This window comes from Opisthorchis viverrini (genome assembly GCF_000715545.1).
Source record: "Opisthorchis viverrini unplaced genomic scaffold opera_v5_26, whole genome shotgun sequence".
Lineage (NCBI taxonomy): Eukaryota > Metazoa > Platyhelminthes > Trematoda > Opisthorchiida > Opisthorchiidae > Opisthorchis > Opisthorchis viverrini.
In genome coordinates, this window is record NW_008751683.1 from 2010858 (window position 1) to 2032391 (window position 21534).

A 21534-nucleotide genomic window follows, 5' to 3' on the forward strand; every position below is an offset into this window, starting at 1 on the left:
ACCGGACTATAATTGTGATAATCAGTACCCTTACCAAGACGGTCCAAGTTGTTTAATGTGGAAGTAAAATCTACCGAAAGAGACAACCTTTTGGCGAATATTCATAGATGACTTGGATGAGTGAACCGATTTTATATTTCAGCTAAACTGTTAGGATGACATCTAAGCAGTTTGAGAACAAGCTTGGGAAAACATTGGCCTCATGGACGTCCTAAGTGAATCAGAAATTGCATGTAGGTATTCAATGGTAAGGATGATTCCAGGGGTTTGTAGCAATTTCAACGCTAAAGCAAGCACGGAGAGTGTTTTTCATCCGTCGGTGATTCTTCGAAGCTTCTACGAGTCTCACAACGGCGGTAGCTATGTTGCCTTATCATATCACATTAAAACGAACAGATTTTTTTCCACCTTCAAGCACGTACCAATGAAATGTACCTACTTCCACTTACAGGTAAAGAGAAGAATCCGTTAACGCGGGAATGTCGATGTCTTTCAAGTAACCCGAATCTCAAATACACTTCTACAACGCATTGCTTTTGAGTTCTTCACTTTCATGTTTCGTTTTTCGTCTTCAATCGGTTGAATTATTATTATTATTATTCTTAATCGACAATTCCACCATAGAGCGAGGAATACTACGTTGTCAGTCGATCCGAGCTTTCTACAAATGCCAATCAGAGAGTGAAAACTGTTCACTTGGCTAGGCTCTTTTTTCTGTTTCACGGGATTAGATTTCGTGTTCTTTGTCCGATTCAACGAATTGCGCCTATTTCTTACGAGAATCCGAACGGCAAAAACGCGCTGGACACGAAGGGGGTCTGATCTAAATTACCGGTTTGCTGTTTGCGAACGACCACCGACTGGGATGTAACTGCAGACTCGTTAACACAGAATCAGTTGATGGGAAGTGACGTAAACGTGGTCTAGCTGTGCTGCGTCGATGAACGCAGAGTGACTTACACAGGTAACAACCAGGTTTGCGTTACGCGGACAGAACTGCACTGGCCAAAATAACTCAGTGCAAACGGAACAGCCGATATGGAAACAAAAGTCTGATGTTGTTGGCCCGGCGATTTGCAGATGCACCTGGACTTCAGACATGATTGGAACTTTAAGACGAGATCCGTATCATGCGGATTAAATAGACCTGTAGAGGCAGACACAAGCACACGTAGCAAATGTTCTGAATCCCGACCAATTGGCTTTCTGTACCGTTTTTATAGACTGTCGCGGTTTACGTGTGTGGCTGCCTTGGTGAGCTGTTTGTTTCATAATCTGATTGTGTTGGATGGCGTTCGTTTTCGGTTACTCGTATCATTTTACTGTGTTAGTGTACACCAAGGACAAGGACACTGTAGCGGGTGATTGTATCTTGGGTGCAACTGAACTGGTAGACTCCACTGTATGTAGACAGACTGTGAGAAATGGATACAGTCATAGAAGGCAGTGTTGGTGGCTAGAACCCAGTATGACATCGAACTGAATATGGCTCAGAATGCCACGTGATGGTAGTCTGTGTACGGGTTTTTGTTCCGAACATCGATTACACCAATCGTAACAAATCTGCTGCCTCGGCCAAAGCAACATGTTCATTATTTTCGCTGGAATTGTGCTAAAAGACTATCCAAATCAACATACACGCTCACACTCTCTAGGAGGAAGCTTTCCAGAGTCAACCTGGCCCCAGAGACGAATAGAGTGCACAACCGTTCAATTCATTGTGCAATAACCGTCGTATTGCAACTGTATTCATCGCTAGGGCTAGTGATATACAGAGAGTGACGCATTAAGAGCGGAGTACCAGCAGTGTTCTGCTTGGATTACATACGGCGAAACCTGTTCAAAGTTTTGTATCTCAGGACCAGTTTGTCCGGCATAGAGCTGTGCTGTGTCACTGGGGATTAGGAGAGAAACTCTGTTGGGTCAGTGTACAAGCATGTGGTCCCCTCAACAGAACCTGTTCATCGTGACTTCTGCATATCAAATTATCAGTAGCTAAAGCCATTTCAGTCACCTGCTTTAACAGAGCTGTAGTGGCTGAGTTCACAATCAACTTTGGTTTGCGAAGTGCAGTGAAAACCTATCGGATGGCGGAAATGATGGAAAAATGCTTCTAAACAGAGGAATACTGGGTTGAATTACAACATACGTATGCCTAAGATGTTGTGCACATATGCCGGAATATGGAAACTACGGATTTTCACATTCTCTTAGACAACGATTGAAGTGGCAACTATCATTGGGTAGATCCATTTACACCTACTTAGAAAAAAGGACTGTCCCAAACAACTGGAGAAAATCGGTAATAACTTTCGGCTTGAAAAAAGGGCCTGCACCGATCACGTAATGATACTCTTGGCTTCAATTGCCCGTCGACTTGTGGTGGCCCGTGAAGCACTGATTCGAGAGCGGTATTGAGACCTCATACCCAGTCAAGTGGCACAACGACATAAGTGATCATAGTCGTGGCATTTCTTGATTTCTAGGGAGTATTTGACTTTATCGATTATTCTGATCTCCTTGAAATTCCAGTTCAGCGAGGAGCTCCAGGGATTCTTGTCAGTGTCATAGGTTTTTCGTATTCTCAGGCTTGTTGGAGTTCTCCAGAAGCTCCCACACAAAACGTGGTGACCTACAAGGACATCTCTGTTCCTATTCAATTTTGTGATCGATGAAATAATGAGACTAATATAGACCTTCAAAACCCCGTCGTCCGAACGGTTACTAATGGAAACCTTGTACACCAGGAACATGTAAACGATAAGGAGGTACAGGTGTTTCTGGATAAACTGCCCGAAGTCCTGTTTTGGTACGCGCTTCGCACTCACGAAGCGTAAGGTCCTGCTGTTGAACATACAGTCACTGAACACGCCACTGTGTAATGTTTCGCGTATCTTGGAAGTTGTATAAGTTCTGACTGTGTGACACATATGGCGACAAAGCGACAAGTTCCTGAGTCTTAATGGACGTCCGTATTAGGCTACAGTACGGGCTCTTTTTTGTCCTGAGATGTGGTTTCTGCAAGCAGCGGAACTAATAAGTCTTCAAGTCTCCAAAAGACTTGCTTCAAAAGCATAGTTAGTTCAGGCTGGAGCTAGCGAGTCTACAATGAAACAGTTAGAAATTACGTTCGGCTATGTAATCGAGGAATGTGTTGTCCATTCCAAACCACTGTTTGATGGGGAGATTACTGTTTTTTTGTGACCTGGCGCAAGCAGACTCGTCGACCTTTGACCTGGCAGAAAGGTACGAAGGCGACAAGTCTGGGCACTGTCCGTGCGACCCATTAATCAGGATGGGGTCCGCATGAGCACCGTGTACTTAAGGATATAGATGGCAATCGAAGTCAGTGATATTGTTTCCAACCCGATTGGCTGAATGAGTGTCTGAAGGTGTAGTCGCCTCAGAATGCTTGTAATAGTCAAGCACTAAGTTCCCTCCTCGTCCAATCTTAATCTACTGCTGGTTTCCTGATAAAGATGAAACAGCTGTACAGCGCCTCTGGGCTTTTCAGCAAGACGAAATCCCTACTGATGCCTACGTCACGGTTCTTCGAGCAACCTAAACAGCATTTGCTAACGTACTATTCGAATGACGGCCACACTGCACCACCAACCGACTATGCCCCGATGGATTGAGTCGTATCGGAAAGTTGAAGCGGGGGAACAAGTGGGACATCCTGATTTCTGCAAGAGTCAAACTCAATCTTGATAATAAACGAAAATAGCGACATCTGCCGATGGAGTGGAGTGCTTCATTGGTGACTCCGACCGGCAAGAAGGGCATGAGAACGTCATGCAAAAGCCACGTTAGCGGCAGCTTGTTAACCGTGGAATCCAAGGTATTCTGTGGCGGTATGGGTTGATCGACTGTCTGCCCTGGTCGGCATAGGAAAAAATTCCGCTGTCATGGGGTGCGCACTGTTGATCAAGTTCGTACTAGCAGATCGCAGAGGAGCCCCAACAGTGCGCATCTCACGAAACTCAAGGGAGTCTGGAACCCGTGGCCTCCCGGCTAGTATAGTTTAAACACTAGCTGTTCGGTCATGAGCGGAGATTCGGCATTCAGCACAGATGTACTATCGATCATAACGATAAAGCATAGGCACCTCGAACTCCATACTTGCCGGTACGTCTCCAACGACGGTCAGTCTTGTTTACGAGTATACATCGGTGATAACCATCGATAACGTCGATGACTCTCAAGTTGTTGGGTGACCAAAAATCTACTGAAGATGGGTACGTGTGTATCTAGCTGTTTTCCATCTCTTCCGCTGGTATATTGCGATCATGGAAGCACCACCAAATCAACGTGGACAGGTGTAAACCAAGCTATGCGTTAGGATTCGGTTAGCTTAACGTGACCGCTACATATTTGTAAGAACTAGTTGAACAGAGACGGAAAAAAATAGTTCGCTTACGTGGTTCTTCCTAGATAACGTAGGGAATTTTTTAGCCTTGTCAATCAACAATAGTAACAGCACTGGGAGTTAACTAGCGTAGTAATTTTGGAAAATGTGGAGTTCCCATATTGTTTACACGTGCAACACATTCGCATTGAGCAGGTTATGACCTTGGTGAGTGCTGGATCACTCAGAAGCGAGCTACTGGATATGCTAAATCGCATGAGTCAAAATGAAGACCACGGGAAACAACGTAAGAAACGTCACGCATCACTATCGTACGTTTTTGTTGCTGTAACTGGGAGTTAGAGCCTCAGACAGCATGAAGAAAACCAACGTGTTCGTAGTGTTCCTGTGTTTACAGCTTGCAGTGGAAATGACGAACAAATTTAAACCCACTCATACATTTCCAGTAAGCACTCAAAGCGGCAGAGAAAACTGGGACTTTTAGATTCACAAATCCACATGCCGAACTGGTGCCGTTGCAACGTCTGTACTCGGGTCCAGCTGACGGTTTTCCTGTTCCTCTCTACCGATCAACGTGTAATAATCTCTTCAGAGCATTGACTAAGTGTTCGGGGCGATGTCTGGAAAAACCAGTAATCTGCAGTCTTGCTGGGCTTCAATTCAGTCAACGTAAGAGCCGTTGCCCCGAGACGACCAACCAAGCAAGCTCTGACCTCAAAGCAAATGCACTTGGGGAGGACGACAAACGACTGCTTGGAATGGATGAAATTAGCGCGCATAGATAGAAACCTGTCTACTGGTATATTAATATGACTTAAGATTTATCAAACAGGAACTATTCAGTCCGTCAGCTATATGTACCGAACAGAGTTTGGTTCGGCTGCCGCAGTTCGCTTCAGTGAAAGAGAATGACGGTCATACGCAGGAAGTAGTATTCAATCTGAAATCGCTGTGCCTTGCCTATGGAGCTAAACACTGAAGTCGATATCCTTATTGCAAAGCGTCATTAGGCTTTTTAATGTCACTAACCATTGATGTGTCCCGGAAGAGAGTAGCTACAAACATCGGAGAGGAGTTAGAGTCTCAGGCTGATGACATTTAGGTTGTTTTATGGAAAAGATCTGCAACGTTAACAATCTGACATACACATTACCTGGCCTGCCAGACAAGGGTAGTGTTTTGTTGACAATGGTGGCCAAAGTTGACCATGATCGGAAACCATCTAGAGGACTGCCTACTACAATTTATCTAGGTGCCGCAGCTGACTTTCAGCTTCTGTGTGGATGGGCACGGCACAGTGGGATTTCTCTACTGAGTAAGTTACGAAGTAATGATTAGTACACCTTAGTGTTCAATCAACGGCAGTCACCATAAATCGACCGGGGATGCACTTTTACATGGATACACTAGGGGCTAACCATAAAGAAATGAAGCAAACGAAAACATTATATATATAGGTATGTATAGGTAATTTACAAGAGACCAGCGCGTCTGAAGAGGGGAGGGCGAAGACAACAATGTCAATAGTTGAACAGATCGAGGAAAATCGGAAGCGATAACTAGGAAACAAAAGGAGAGCTGACAAAACGGTAGAATGGTTAAGGAAGAAAAAGAACAAACTATGTAACGACCCAGGGATGGCGAAATTAGAATCTAAAGAAAGAGGCGAGAAGAGTATGGGCTCGTGAAATGACAACCAGGAGTAGAAAAGACAGGATGCTTGTTGGAAACCGTGGCAACGGTGGAAGGGTCTGGCCGAACAACGCAATGAGCTAAGAGGAAAAACAAAACTAAGGTAGTGATATACATTAATTACAATGGGCACTGAAAGGCAGAGGCTGAATTCAAAGTTGGCGAATGATAGTTATTTGCGGGAAGGTGTTTGGCAGCGATGTATACAATGTCGAATGGTGATACCAACGGGCTGGGGAAGTCTACACAAGGAAAAGGCATTAATGAAAACAGCGCATCAAATGATGGCCATGGTTCGCAAGAACGGGAGAATGAGAAATATGTTCAACGAAAAATAGCTGTGAAGGTGGTTAGAGTGTACATTATTTTACAGTAAAGCGAGATCACTACTGCTGTGGACCGAAGACGATGACGACAACAAGTTATTTGGAGTCACCCGCACAACGGTTAGAGACGGAGAAGAGCGTGTGATCTGCGCGTATGCATTCCGAAGCGGGAAGGCCGAGATGAAAGTCAATAATTTGTACAAACCAAAACGGTCTCTGTAAGTCTAGAATTGTTCAACTGTATTGATGTACGATGGCAAACGGCATGAAGAGATGGAGTCGTTGATGAGAGACGGCGGTTTCATGGCATACACAACAAATGAGACGTAACAGAAGCATCGGATCGAAAGCAACGCATATTTGTAAGTGGAGCAGGGACTATACACTAATGCGAGGATCGGGCGAATCCGGGGATGAACTGAACGGGAATAAATCAGTGAATAACATAACTCGAGTGTATAAACTCAGTTGAATGAATATTTGGCATCCTATACAAGCAGACGAAAACAATCATGTCATAATGGCCAGAAACCACTGGAATAGGAGACGACGTCGATGGATTTTGTTGGTAAAGTTGTGCTGGACTCGTTGTAAGAGAAACAGCACAGATAAATCCCTCACACACGCATATCATCAACCAAAAGTCAGGAAAATTAGAGTGTTCAATCACAATCTAAGGTGCGGCTGTATGAAGGAAGAGTAACAGATAAGTATGGACACTGAATAACACATTTTTGGTATTGTTCGTACGGTCCAGTAAGATATTTTTGTGAGAGTTAAACCGGAACTCCGCCTAAACCATCAGTGACTGGCGATTTGGTTGAGACCCCATTTTTGGCTCCATTACCGTTGGCACAGTTCGATGCCGTATCGCCCGGCACCGATGAGTTGCTGTTGTTGGTATTCGGTGCAGACATGTTGCCTTTCGAAAGCGATGTCGAAGATGATGTTGAGGAAGGAGGTGATGATGTACTACTGCAATTACTGATATTGGTATTGGTGCCATTATTATTATTGTTGTTGGTACTTTTATACTTTTCTAATTTGGCTATAATGTGTTTGCCATAATTGAACTTCCGCAAGAGATTCTGAATCGGCTGGATTCGGCTAATGAGTGAACGCCGTTGATCCATCTCGGCAAGTTCGAGCATACGTTGCACAACGTAGTTTGCATACTGATCTTTCATCATATCGATCAGAGAAGAATTGCTGCTAGACGGGGTCGTGACTGATTCCCCGCTCAGGTTCAGACAAGTGGGCGGATGAAGAATCTCATCAATCAGAATAGCACGTTCACTGGGCTGTGCGTTTGCAATAGCCTTCTCCATGACATTTGAGGCGAATTTGTGTGCGCTGAGGGTCGAAACACGACCTCGAAGACTCTGAATGATCCGTGATTTATCCACCGGTAGGCCATGTTCAAGGACGTGCTGAAGTGAGAAAACAGACGGGTGCCAGCCATTCAAGCATGAACCTTCATGGTTTGAGTCAAAGCAGTGCGTATAAAAGCGAAAACAAAGGTGGTGTGTGCGTCCGTTATGCGGATGTCGTAAAACTGTCAATTCACTAAGAACTAGTCCAATGAATGTGATTGGATCAAATCGTCCCATCGATCGGATCAACGACGATCTGAGGGCACGGTGTGGTTGGACTATGACGAATGATTTGTATACATGCCACATTTATACACAAGACGTCTGTAAGTACAAACACACAAACGCATGTAAAGTTGACGACGCTAGAAGACCATAGTAAACCAAGAGTCTAGATTGCATATCTACCTACTTGCCAGATGACAAAACGTCAACAAGACTGGTCAATGCAATTCTATGAAATTTACGGTCGTCGAGCAACACTGATGACACTGGCTGCCACGACAACGCTCCATACAGACGTAGGTGTCCTTTCCGAAAGTCAGATGGGCTGGGTGGGCCCAGGAAGCCGGAGAGAGGATTTCAAGCATCTTCAGAGAACTTCCCGTTTCTTGGGCAAGCACCCCTAAGGTGATTACTGAGGCGTCCAGGTATCGATTTGCTGAAGGAACAAGACAGCACGGATAGAAATACCGTCCGTCTAATGAGGCCATATGAGCGGCCATGAGATTCACTAGGTTTGTGTTGTACAGTGTGCTAAGCTTATCTGGTATACTAGGTCCCACTGAATTACAAGCAATTCCCCAGTGCGGTCGAATTTTCCGGTGTTTTATACAGACATCGTGCAGAGAGACTAGTGTAAGGAGCATGGTGAACATACACAGATGTAATACACGACCCACAAACGAGATTCTTCTGAGTTCCACGTGAGTTTGCAGCGAAGCCAAATAGGTTTGCGAATGAGTGTATTTCGCCATAGTGAGCAAGCTTTTCAACCCATTACTGAAGATAAACTTATTGAGTTCGATGCAACACTGGTAGCTTAGCTAAATGGAAGGGGGAGGCTCGCGGTCTGACCCACCGGATGTTTTATTAGTTCTGCATGGGTGTATACGGTCGGCTAATACATCGTTTTTCCCTTCGGGATTCACGACAGTTGTTCACAGGAAACTACGGTCAACCGATATTAACGGATATGGAGTTGTCCGATTTAGTTGATGGATTCTGATTACCCACCGGATTGAACAGTGGCCCCCCAGCAAAAAACTTTCTCCCCAAGAGTCATTCACTGAGCAGCAAGGGGGGACGTAGATGGCGTGAGCCAACCATTGTGGGGATGAGTGTCAGTCGCTATCATCGTTGTTGACAGCAACACTGAATTCAGAGACCGCTGGCTCTTTAGTCCGTGATGAGCGGAACCCGTACACAACGAATACTAGGCCTCTGTTCTGGTACCGACAGTTCAGACTCAGAATACGGATGGTTAGAACAGTGTGTCAATTCAATTCTGTTTTAGCGCCATTTTGTAGGAGCTAAATGAACCATTATGACGAACTGAAGAAACGAAGGTTTTCACAAAACCCCGCATGTGCATCATGCCATGACGATACGCTTGAAATCGAAAATTACTGGGTTGGAAACCTCTAACAATACACTTTATGATGAAATCATGGATTCTATTTGAGAATGTCAACTGATGAGTTGACTCAGTAACAGATCAGATATGAACACCAGTCAAAATACCTGGGACAATGAGAGACCGTGGTTGACAACTCGTTAAAAAAACTCAGTTTAGCAAACAGAGGAGCCTACCTGAATCACATAATTCCCATACTGGTCCTTGACCAAATGATCCACCCCTTCATGAAGTTCCTCCAAAATTGGTCGGGTCTGTTCTGCTAGACAATGCTCCAATATACGCTGAATCACTCGGCATCCATAGGGATGGGAAGAAAGCGAAACGACCTAGGGACAAGGCAGCATGATGGACAAACTGTGAGCCTGAGGTTAACAAATACGGAGCTGAGATTTGGAGACAGTTTAGTAGCGAAGAACACATAAATTCAACGATCCAAATGAACAAATAAAGTCAACAGTCACCGAAAATGTTCCCGGAATGATGAGAGAAGTGTGAAGAACTATCGCGTGCTTGGACCCTAACCGACACGAACCAGAAACACAAGGTTAGGCCGGTTAGACAGGAAATCAGTGACGCTGTCCGACCCAGGCCCTGCTACCGAAGGGACCAACTGAAAATGGGGCTCAACACAGTTAGGCACAAAAAAACTTTTGGTCTACGACTACAGTCTATGCTGATGTTAATCTCAACGGTGATGATGGTCAGTTGGTTTATTGTAAACGAGTAGAACGTCAAAACAAGAAAACTGTCCAGCTCCGACACCAATTACAGTGCACATTCGGCAACCAACTCGAAAGAAAGCACGGGGGCTGACAGACTGCCAGTGCCCAACACCTAGTTGCCGAGACGCAAACTACGAATATGAACCGTAACATTCTTAGACAATAGTTCACGCCTCAACCCCTCAGCTATTGGAGGGTCAGCGATTAAGCAAGACCAAACTGCTAAGAACTTGGGGTCTGAGATGAACGAACTACAAGTTTTTGGGAGGCCACAAAATGAAAAAAAAACATGCGAAAGACACCATTAAGTAAAAAAGACAAAGTCAGAGTTTTACCGTTTTTACATCCGGTCCCTTGTGAGAAAGTTTGTGAACGGAAAGTGTAAACTCATTTGAGAAACCTGATTTCCTATCGTCGTCTCCAAAAACTGTTTCTGGGGGGGGGGAAGAGTGACTTACTTGGCCGCGAAAGGCAGCAATGATAAAGTCCAATTCTGAAGGCTGAACGCATTCGATGCACTTCTGGATCACATGGTTTCCGTTCTGGTCTTTCACGCAACGAGTGACATACGGACGCAGCTCGCTTACTATTCGTATTTTGGTGTCAGGAGGTACAGATTCCAGCGCCTTCTGTATGACACGGCAACCATACATTTGTGTCGCGAACTCAACCACATGACCTTGAAGGCGTTGAGACAGTAGCTAAAGTGCGAAAAAACGAGGGCGAAATTTGAGGCAAAATCCGCAACGCGAGGGTAGCGATCGTATAGGACATTCGAGGGAGCATAGTTATTAGAGTATCGAAGGAAATGATGAATCTCGTCGAAAAGTTTCCGAGAAGCCCGGGTTGACAGTCTTATCACACAGTCTATAACCATGACTAAGTTATTAGAGTATCGAAGGAAATGATGAATCTCGTCGAAAAGTTTCCGAGAAGCCCGGGTTGACAGTCTTATCACACAGTCTATAACCATGACTAATCGGTCAGTGGGGCTGCTCGGGGGCGTATTGGGGACAAACAATAGAGGGTTTGTGATTAACCGACTTGTGATGGCTTATCGTTTACAGCCGACATCCAGCCATGGTACCAAGTGAATGCTGGGATGTAGCGGCAACCTTAAGATCGTTTCCGAGATCCAAAAATATTGTGTGGAATCCTTACCAAACTAGCTTATTTTTCCCGGTTATTCCGGCTTTCGATCAACATTTGGCATGGAGATCGAAACGATGTGACGGCCGCTGATGTGTTCACTGTCAGACTTTAGTCGATTACGTACACAGTAAGCCCCTTATCCTAATATGCAACGCTCCTACTGGAGGAAAAGATCCTAGTAAATCTGAAAGGGCCTAACACAGTATATTCCTGACCGACAAAAAAACTTACAGAAGGCAATAAAAATAGTTTTTAGGAGTTTATGAGCTCCCAATATGAAGTGCTTTTTAGTAATCGCTGGAAAAGTAACACTTGTTACTATTTTTAATAATTCCCCCGCCTCATGTACAATGGCCCAGAAGAGCGGAGCGCGAACGTGCTGCTCATAGGCTGTCATTAACAAATCTGCTTATGTCAGCATACAGAGAGGAACAAACAAGGGATGCTCATCACGTAAGTTCCGCGGGCGACTACTGATTTCGTCAGTATGGCATGAACGACGAAAGCATGCTCAGTTTGACAAGTAAAAAAACACAGAGGGTGGCTCGTGCGGCTCACTGAATGGGTTCTTCCTTTGATTAAAAGGTAACTTCATTGTCTGGTTTCGGTATCGTCATACATGAGGACTTGGTTATCCGTCAGGACACCGCATGTCAATGTGTATGAGTTCAGTGCAACCGGTTTAGCTGGCTCGAAGGGTTTCATCGTCCAGGGAACACTGGGATTTGAAGTTCATAATACGAATGGAAGTTAAGTTACCGGGAGGGCAACAGTTTAGTCTTAGAAACAGCCAAATGGGACCAATGAACCGATTTCAGACTACTAAAAGCGGTTTTCAAGAACAGCGTTTCTTATTTCAGTTACGACAACTAACAGCTAGGATAGACCTACATCATAGCCAGTGTGCAAAACTCGGATGGAACGATGAATGACAGTTGGATGCGACAGGATGAAGACGACCATCTATGCTGAGAGATAGAAATCAAAAAATAGGTGGAACCTTGTGTCTACACCCAACCAATCGTGAGATGGGCCAAGTGGTTAGAGCGCAAATTTACTGACCGGAAAGTCCGTGGTTCGAACCCGACCTCTGACTCTCGACTTCCCCTGTCTAGGCTTGGGCAACCTGGCAGTATCCCAGCCGTCGTGTGGCACGGCAGTTAGGCACCGAAAGCGTGCTACAGCTAGACAACCCGCTCTTCAACAAGATAACCAACTCATGGTTCACCACGACTGGCTGGATGCATTGCGATACCCCCGACCTAATTCTGTACACAACCTGCTGAAGACTCGAAACAAATTTGATGACTGGAATAAGAGCAATATATTCAACGAAAAGTCACCCCATCCCCTTTCGGATCAATTTTCGATGCTGAGATGCTGTCCAATCTGTCCCCCCCCCCTTAGAAGGGCATAGGCTTTGTGCTAATCAAATCTTTCATCATCCTTCAAAACATAGTATTGAACTGTAGTTAGTCTCCTAACTGTCTACAAAACTGTTGAATCACAACAGGACGGCAACTTCAGCTATCCTTATTGAAGTAGGATGGGGTGGTATTCAATCTTGGTTGTTTGCTATGCGCCGGGAACTAAGAGTACCATACTCACTTCTTTCTGTTCTTTTGTACCGAATTCGAAAAATTTTTGAATCACGTAGTTGCCAAACACATCGGTCATCAGTTTGCCTGAATGCGGAAGAATTTCAGCAAACACAGCATTCTTCTCTGCCGTACTAGCCGTTTCCAGTTTCTGTTGGATAAAACGTGATCCGTGCTGGTCACGAGCGAACTCGACCATATGATCACGTAACTGAGAGAGCGTGACCTGCTGGAAACGCCCGTTGGAGTTACGGAATTCCTCGAGCAGCGCACTTCGGTTCGCGGGTGCACTACTAATCGCTGTTGGACAGGTTGAGATGCCTGTCAGAAAGGGGAGAGAATGGAGAGAACTAATAAAAACGAGTGGACATCTTTGCTGGAGGCAGACGGTTTGCTGGTGAGTAAACCATACGTTGATAAAGATCGCCGTTGGTCAGCATGAGAACGATAGATCGAACGGTGATACCAACACGTGCGAGATTAATGTATTGAATACCACATAAAAAATATAATTCCAACCAACCATATTTTAAAACTAATGGTCAAAGCACTACGTAGCTCCCAAAGATAAGTGAGTTGCCCAGGGAACGTTAATATGGAGTCAAAATGTCGATCTGCTCGCCATCATCGGATCGGAAAGATAGCAAACGAGCTTCAGCAAGCCGCTTCCGGAATCGAGTGGGACTTTTAATGAAGGCAAGTTACGGCATGAAAGATTGTGACAAAAAGCGTCCTTATGAGCCAGAACTCACAGGATAATGAACAAACAGGCAAAGGAGAGTCGAGATTTAAAAAAACGAAACACCATGACAAACGATAATTTGAAACACGAGCTTGTCGTGCTTTCTTCACGTGACTGGCTTAAATCACTCGCAGGATCAAAGATGAGGCAACCAGGTACCATAATTAGGAACAAGTAGTTGTGCAATAAACAGCACATCGGTGCTCCACTCGGGAGTGACTCCCCTCGGAGGAATTTCAGTGAAGAAATAGAAGCCACAGATTGACATCCCCATGCTTCCGCAGCACTTTACTGTGTCAAAGAGAAAGGAAATTCATTTTACCCCCTATGGCACCAAACAAGGAGACGATATTGTTTCTTTACTGAAGTAGAGATCCCGAGTGGAACGATTTTGAAAAAGGGACGGTCCAGAACAGTGCATCGAAAGGAATACACGGAGAGGCTGAGCGCTATCAAGAAAGCAAGAAGGGAAATTCTTTACGAAAACAACCTGGAGTGAGGAGACCTCATCGAGTTCGACAGTAAGTGAACCCAGTGGTTTGTGCAACACTCAGTTTTCTCTTAAAAATGGACTGTACTCGGGGCCTCAAGTCAGCCAAGGCCATACCGCGGTCAGGCGTCAGAACTGACGGGGCTTTGACATAAAAGTGAAAAACAAGTGCTTTAAAAACAGTGTTACTGTCGGCGACGATGTAAGTCCAAAATCAGGAACAATCGCGATTTTGATGTTTCTGGCTCAGAACACCAGGTTAAGAAATGGCAATGAACAGTTAGGGAACCTGGAGCAATGCTCTAGTTGGGAAGCCAGTGAGTACAAGTCAATGCCCTCCCTAAACAGCTCTAGCTCGCACAATCTCGGTTCTAATAGTGATGACGTGATGGGCCACGATGGGAACAGGCTAGCAGAAGAAAGCAAGAGTAAGTTCGATGCACTGCATGTACTAGCCGTATTATACCGTACATTTGTTCGGAGACCGAAAGCGCGAAAGGAGAGGAAAAGGAAAACAAAACAAAACCGAGGCTGATCAAAACGTTCTTGCAGTCAGAAACCCCGTCTCCAGAGAAGCCACCATAAGTCAGGAGTGAATGTATACCTGAGACCGAATTCAGCCGATAAGACGACCTGGCAAAGCGGACTACAGCCTGCGGTAAGAGATGTCGGGCCAAGCTCGCAACAGCCAACGAATGTGAACCCTGGTAGGACAGAGACGAGAGCAAACCGAGTGAGTCGATTTGGACGACTACCCACACCATCGATCTGCAGGGAATGAATCGTTGTACCTACGAAGCCTGTACGACCAGTGCCAGCCCCACAAGAGCAAGATGTCGCGGTGGGGGTGATGAGAGCTGAAGCAAACACGCTATTCTCCTGCTGTACAGAAGCTGCTGCTCAGGAAAGGCAGGCAAAGAAGTCCGAGATTACACTGAATGGTCAGACTGGAAGATTGATCCGATCGTCAAAGAATGGGCATCAGTCGCAGCTGAAAAGGTAACAGTGATACAACGCAAACTGCGGAAAAAAACATTCACAGAACTGGTATCGATCAATGCATAGATGGTTAAGCGGATCAACAGCACTATGCGCACACATACAAGCACGCCAAATGTAGTACCACCACGAACTAGACGCACACATAGTTGGTTGGACGACGTATCGATCTAAAACACGCGGAGCGATGGAAACAGATACAGGCGTCAGAGTTTTCTGAACAAAGACGCACACAAACACTCAACGAACAAAAAAGACTGAAATGAAGGCGATGATCAAAACCGAAACCAGTGCTGTTCAGGATCAAACGAATGAAAGAATAAAACGAAGATTATCAAATATGTGCAGAAATTACAGCCTCAGGCAATGAAGACGCCACGAAAACACCGACAGTCATGAGGTCGAATTTATTGAATAGAGGCATCAAGTACTCATTGGAAGTGATTCGCCGAAGCTGACACTGTCGACGAAAGTTAACAAATCGGTAAGTGTGCTGGTTCCAATTACACTGCTGTTCATCAACAGGCTTAGCACGACCGTCACTTCGTGACAGAAGAGGTCATGTACGTGATTATTGGCAGCATCAGCAGCACCCTTAACTAACGGTCGTTGGTCATTACGGTACGATTAAATTTATCAAGTTTCAGCTTCTAATGGGACAGAGGACTGCGACCGACATGTGTTCCAAGGTCGTGCTGCGGGATATGCACGGTAGACATCGGAAATTGTGGAACAATATACGCATATCGCAACTTGCATTGGCAATGACGTTAGTTTGACGGGCACACTGAAAACATGAACCGCGTTTGCCAGTTTCCACCACTTGTGACATTTAAAGGCGTAATCTTGGGTCGTAAAGGACGCATATCAAAACATAGTGCGGGTGGCGTTGCTGTGGAGCTACGAGAACTGGTCACTACGGGTGAGGATTCTGTGCAACTCCCGAGTCTTTGAGAAACGCATTCTCAGAACAGCAGCTAAATCGGCCAGTCGGCGATATTTGTAATGAGTTGGCTAAGAAACAGGTATGTGCTGAAATGGCAATGATCGTTAAAGGTTCACATGGCTGGGCAACGTGTAACGCATGCCAGGTTACTGTTTGCCAAGAAAAGCGTTGTTTTGCATGCCTAATTCAAAGTGTCAGAAACCTAGAGGTGAAGAGAATGTGACGTGGCAGAATGAAACGGCGGGTGTTATGAAGAGTCTGGGTGTTGTTAGTTTTGTACGCTTCCTAGGATGGGCTCCATGTGCTTGGCTGAATAAACTGAAACATGTGGAAGGCAACGACGTCACTGACGCCCATTGTTAGTTTCTATTCTGATTGCATGATAGCGTTGGATGTGTAGGCACCTCAAATATTTGCAGTGGACCGCCCATAGATCCCAGCCCAAGTACCACTTTTCTTCTTTCCACTACAAGGCTTCATTGAAATAAACTGACATGCTTTTACGGTATTGAAGCACCAGTTTTCTTCGCCGGTGTTGCTTTTAATGGCGATGTTAAGTATAAGAAGCGGAGTCTGAGGAAAGCCATCGGGATTCGCATAGGTGGGCATGGGCGGGTGCGTCTGAGTTACTCTAGAGTTCCCATTATCCGCAATCCGAAGATGTAGAAATTGACAACAACAATGCTCCTGCAATTGCATGTCTTTCACACAGATTCAGGAGAGTCAGACAAACAAAGCACTAGATGCCTACCAAGTGGTAACTGATACAGGCCCTACGCAGGATGATCGCGTTGGTATCCAAGAAATGATGCGCTGTTCAGGTTGTTTTGCAGCTACGCACTGAGGAAGCACATTATCCGAACGGTAGGAGGCATGCCATTTGTCGACATCGCGCCTAAAATCAAACCAAGGAACTCCTGAGGACTCGCAAGGTATGGTGTTTCACCAAACTTTGACCTATACTCAATGAGGAGCTGGCGGACAACAATCTCTGCTTTAATAGAGCTGATGTTGATAAGGCGACACATGCGAAAAATAAAGCCGGTGAAAAAATGTATCTTGTACGCACGGCAATTGGTTGTTCGATCATGTGATGCTTATGCTAAGTTACAGTCCACCAAGTGAGGTGGACTTCCGAGCCCAATACAGAATGGCTAAAGCATACCTTGGGCGAAAGGATGTGAAAATGAGAACCAAAGGTGTGTAACATCAGTGCGGCCTTAATGCGAGTATAAGATCCGCCTGAGAAAATGAAGGACGCAAAAGCTAATCGTGCCTCTTGTATTCAACTTGTATTTTTCATCTTTGTGAAGGAACTTCTGTATAACTGTAGTCGATTAATATTGGGTTGCTCTCTATTTCCTTTCAAAATAATGACGGCAGTGAGGCGTTGGTTCCAGAAAGTGGAATTGCTGTGGTATATATATATATATATATATATATACCACAGCAATTCCACTATCACTGATAATGCTGCGATACAAAACAGATTGGCAGAAATGCCAGGAACGTCCAAACAAACTAGGCTGATAACCGAAATACAGGCTCCATATAGTGATAGTTTTACTTAGTCTTGATGACCTTAATTTCAGAGATATGAGATCCTCAGGTGACCTTCAAGGCGTCGTCCAAAGGAGCTTTATCCATATGCACAGGAGAAAACATTAGTTCATCTAGAGGTGTCGGCATAAACATGCACGCCTGTCGAGTAGAACTACGAGAGGATAAGTGGAAACTGCAATTAACCCCACCAACATGATCCAGCGTGAGGATACGTGTTTAAGAAAACGACAAATCAGGCTTATTTAGTCTTCGGTTACGCCACAGTTATTCATTAAAGAATAAGTGCTTTTGGTTGCACAACAAGGATTCATAACGTTCACAGAGTGAAGCTTATGAGTGAGGCTCTGTGACATGGAATTTCGGTATAACCCACCGTCAAAATTGAAAGGATAAGTTGGAGGACAGGAGAATCCTGTTGGTGGAGGCAACCCTGGTGGCCTTGGTAGTCCGGGTGGTGGTGTGGGGACAACTTCCGTCGGTCTTCCAAGCGGTGGCGGCTGGGAGACAGATAAATGACCGATACCTGTGGAACTGCCAACATTTGGTGTCCCAGATGGTTCCGGATGAAGAACATTCATTGTTGGGATCAAATTCATTGTCTGCAAGCAATCAAGACAACATTATAGGGATTACAAAACAGGGTGGTAAAGAACAGCCAACATCAAGACTACATCAGGTCAGAAACGTACGTTGTGAATAGCAAATGTATTTGGATTCATACTCGGTGCGCTGAGCTGGTTCGCATAGACACTGGTCAAACAACCAATGGAATTGACCGATCCCACCGGCAGACCTGGCGGTGCAGCACTAGCCGAACCCGGGACACACATAGGGACAATTGGGTTGCCGGTTAACGTCGTTGACGGAATTGGAGGAAATGTGGGCATGAGTGATGGCTGCTGGTGCTGAATTTGCTGTTGCTGCTGCTGTTGTTGTTGTTGCTGCTGTAGCTGAGTTGCAGCGAGCATTTGTTGTTGGGCCTGTAGCAGCGCTAGGGCATTAGCTGTAAAACGTGATGGATCCAAGATAGGAGGGTTGCTTGGTTGATGCAGTTGAGGCTGCGGAGTTGCATGTGCAATGACGCTTGCATTTGCGGCATCAGAGACAGCCGAACCGGAGCTGGCAGCCATACCACTGGCCAATTGTTGCATGAACATACTAAACGTCAAGGGGTTCCATAGGGGTGCTAGATGGAAAGAAGCACGGCAATTAACGGTCGAGAAGGACCACGTACAGTGACTTCCGCTACACCGCAAGACATATGGAACAGACGTCAAAGCGAAAAGGGATGACAGCCACTTCTAACAAGCAGGAATTATATGGACAGCTGGCTTACTTCCGATGCTAACTTATTCTTGAAGCTTCAAAACAAAACAGCGTCTATCACACTGACGACTGCTTTTCCGCCTGCAGTCATGGAGGACAGACAAGTTCCACCACGAAACATTCCGAAAGGATTTTACTTCGAACCCGCCCACAATATGCTTCCTTATTGAACAGAACAGGCGAGGAAAAAGTTACACACACGTCAAAGCAGCTACAGCAAGCAGCATCATCACCGACAGCAATACACCAGTAGAAAATATCGGTTGTTAACTACCGTATAACCATTAGAATGTCCTAGTAGGCAGTGGAAAGGGGAAAGGCGAAGACTTAGCACAAACAGACAAGAACATCCAAAACAACCAAGAACAAGGTACATACACCTTGCAATATTAAAGTGAAAAAGGCAACTGAACAGTAAATCGAAAAAAAGACACTACCAGTGGTATTGATCCGTCTCTCACGAACCTCAATCACCATGAGCCTACCATACAACGAAAAAATCTGGATCTGTAGTCCGATCAGGAAGTGACAACACAATCGCGAATGAGACCAGTCGCTTGCCAAGACCAGCAGATATTTTAATCACGCGGACCTCTAAAATGAGACCAGTTGCGTGCAGCAGATATTTTAATCACGCGGACCTCTAACATGAGGTGGGAAGATTAAACAGCACTCGGCCTAATGGTATTCATCCACATTTCGCATTGCCAAATCATAATGTCCCCTGCGGACCTTTCACCAACAAAAGGTAGTAATGTGGTGTGTATAAACCAACCTGATGCGTTTTATTCAAAAATAAAAAAATGGTTCGGCTGTAACACCCTTTCCGGTGCCCAGGTGCCATGCCACACGAAGGAAGCACGAGGGCTGGGATGCTGTCAGGTTGCCCATGCCTAGACAGGCGAAGTCGAGAGGCAGAGGTCGGGTTCGAACCCCGGACCTTCCGGTCAGTAATTTCGCTTTCCAACCACTGAGCCATCTCGGTCCATGAGTTTTATTTGCTGCTCTAGTGATTCTGACTGACTACCCGCTTGTGCATCACTTCATGGTGGACACACTGCAGCCAGCTAGAGCCTGAATCATTGGGAAGGTGCTGATGACCAAGCGTTCGAATTCATCGATAGTCCTCGGAGGGGAAGGGCCAAGTTTCGACACCACAGGTCTGCTTCTACAGTCGCACTGTACACAATGCCCTTGAGCTTCAGTGAGATTCATTTTCAGAGCAACGAACCGTGCAAGTTCGCAAATGTTGCTGGCGCTCTGAAAACATGTGAACTATACAATAATTGGAGTGCTGTAGGTGCAAAAGGTATACAGGAATTAGGGGGTGACATTTGAAATTCCACCTAGAGAAGACTGTGTGGAATGATGGCGGTCAAACAACACGATAATATCATCCACATAGTCCAAGTCACTCCCCAGGTGTAACTAGATGAGTGCAGTGCGAAGTCACGAACCTACGTCGAACCTCCTGATGGTTTTGAAGGGATCTGAAACGCCAGGCGAAAAAAGATTGCATGTTCGGGTTTCAGCGTCCAACAAGACCGCATCTCATGTCACCAATGGGTCATACGGACACGAATTCGGTGAAGGAGAGACAAATTTTTCCATATATGCTCACACTAGGTGGCCAAACTACAGCATTGCACAGAATGCGATATCCGGAGGACAGGTGCATCATCTAATCTTGTGACGGGCTTATTGACTGACGTATGAGAAGGGAGCTCTACTGCGCAGCCAGTACTTTTACGAGCAATACACTGGGTGCAGCATCAGAACACTGAATTTTTAGCACAACCATGGTTGATCAGTTTCACTAGTTGCTGCTGAAGTGTGGCACCGTTGGAGCAATCCACTTCTGTCCATATAGTCAGGGGCCATAGGATAAAAAATAGCAACATTCGCAAAGTATTTTGCCGACAGGACACACCACTGGTAAAGTTGCTGAAAGGTCTTCGATGGCACACGACCGGTTCCGCTCTACTTGGTGAGACTCATCAAAATGTACTAGAATCACGGAATGCACTCAGTCACAAACTATAGTTTTAACGGAGGACTCAGCTGAATCCTTCGCTTATGGAGTATCAGATACGAGGGATTCAACTAAGTGCTCTGGTTTGCAAATGAATGTATTTTGCTTGTATACACCAGATCTGTTGTACCAAGGACAGCGTACGGCAACAGTCAGATGAACGAGAGGGAGACGTGATGTAACACGTATTATGACATTGCACAAAGCGTTGTACCAATGGTATGCTTAAGGTACAAAGAAAGGGTTAGCGAGTGTCAAGAAGAATGAACTGTAATGAAGTGATGAGCAACTGTCTCGAGGAGCTATTAATAGCTGGGAAGGGAGCAACGCGAATGCTGCATAAATCAGCTGATCGTACAGACTCTAACAAGCAACAAGGATAGACTAACTATCCATTTGGGATCCAGGAGCCGATTTTTGGACACCAAGAGCGAGTAGCATTCGACTAAACCTACCAACTGAATGAGGACTTGGAACAAACTTTGGATCTGAAACAGTTGTTCCGAAGATCCGTTACGTCTGAAGATGACGAGTTCGTAGTTCAAGAGTAAGTACACAACATTTT

At 45.3% G+C, this 21534-nt stretch overlaps 3 protein-coding genes across 3 annotated transcripts in view; 2 read left to right on the top strand and 1 right to left on the bottom strand.

The window, feature by feature from the left end:
* Positions 1–244: 244 nt before the first annotated feature.
* On the top strand, positions 245–1141 carry T265_02289 (hypothetical protein; the record flags this gene model as incomplete). Its single annotated transcript, XM_009166493.1, has 2 exons — positions 245–451; positions 965–1141. 2 exons carry the CDS (start codon positions 245–247, stop codon positions 1139–1141), a joined length of 384 nt encoding a protein of 127 aa, XP_009164757.1.
* Positions 1142–5836: 4695 nt separating this feature from the next.
* Positions 5837–21534, bottom strand: part of T265_02291 (hypothetical protein) — a gene marked incomplete at both ends in the record, with an annotated part of 38822 nt that continues 23124 nt past the window's right edge. Inside the window, 6 exons of the mRNA XM_009166495.1 lie at positions 5837–7817; positions 9573–9725; positions 10580–10822; positions 12882–13192; positions 17985–18210; positions 18301–18797. Of these exons, the coding sequence (XP_009164759.1) occupies positions 7164–7817; positions 9573–9725; positions 10580–10822; positions 12882–13192; positions 17985–18210; positions 18301–18797 (2084 nt within the window). The remainder of the gene's footprint in view (positions 7818–9572; positions 9726–10579; positions 10823–12881; positions 13193–17984; positions 18211–18300; positions 18798–21534) is intronic.
* On the top strand, positions 8180–8389 carry T265_02292 (hypothetical protein; the record flags this gene model as incomplete). Its single annotated transcript, XM_009166496.1, has 1 exon — positions 8180–8389. The coding sequence occupies one exon, from the start codon at positions 8180–8182 to the stop codon at positions 8387–8389; it is 210 nt and encodes a 69-aa protein (XP_009164760.1).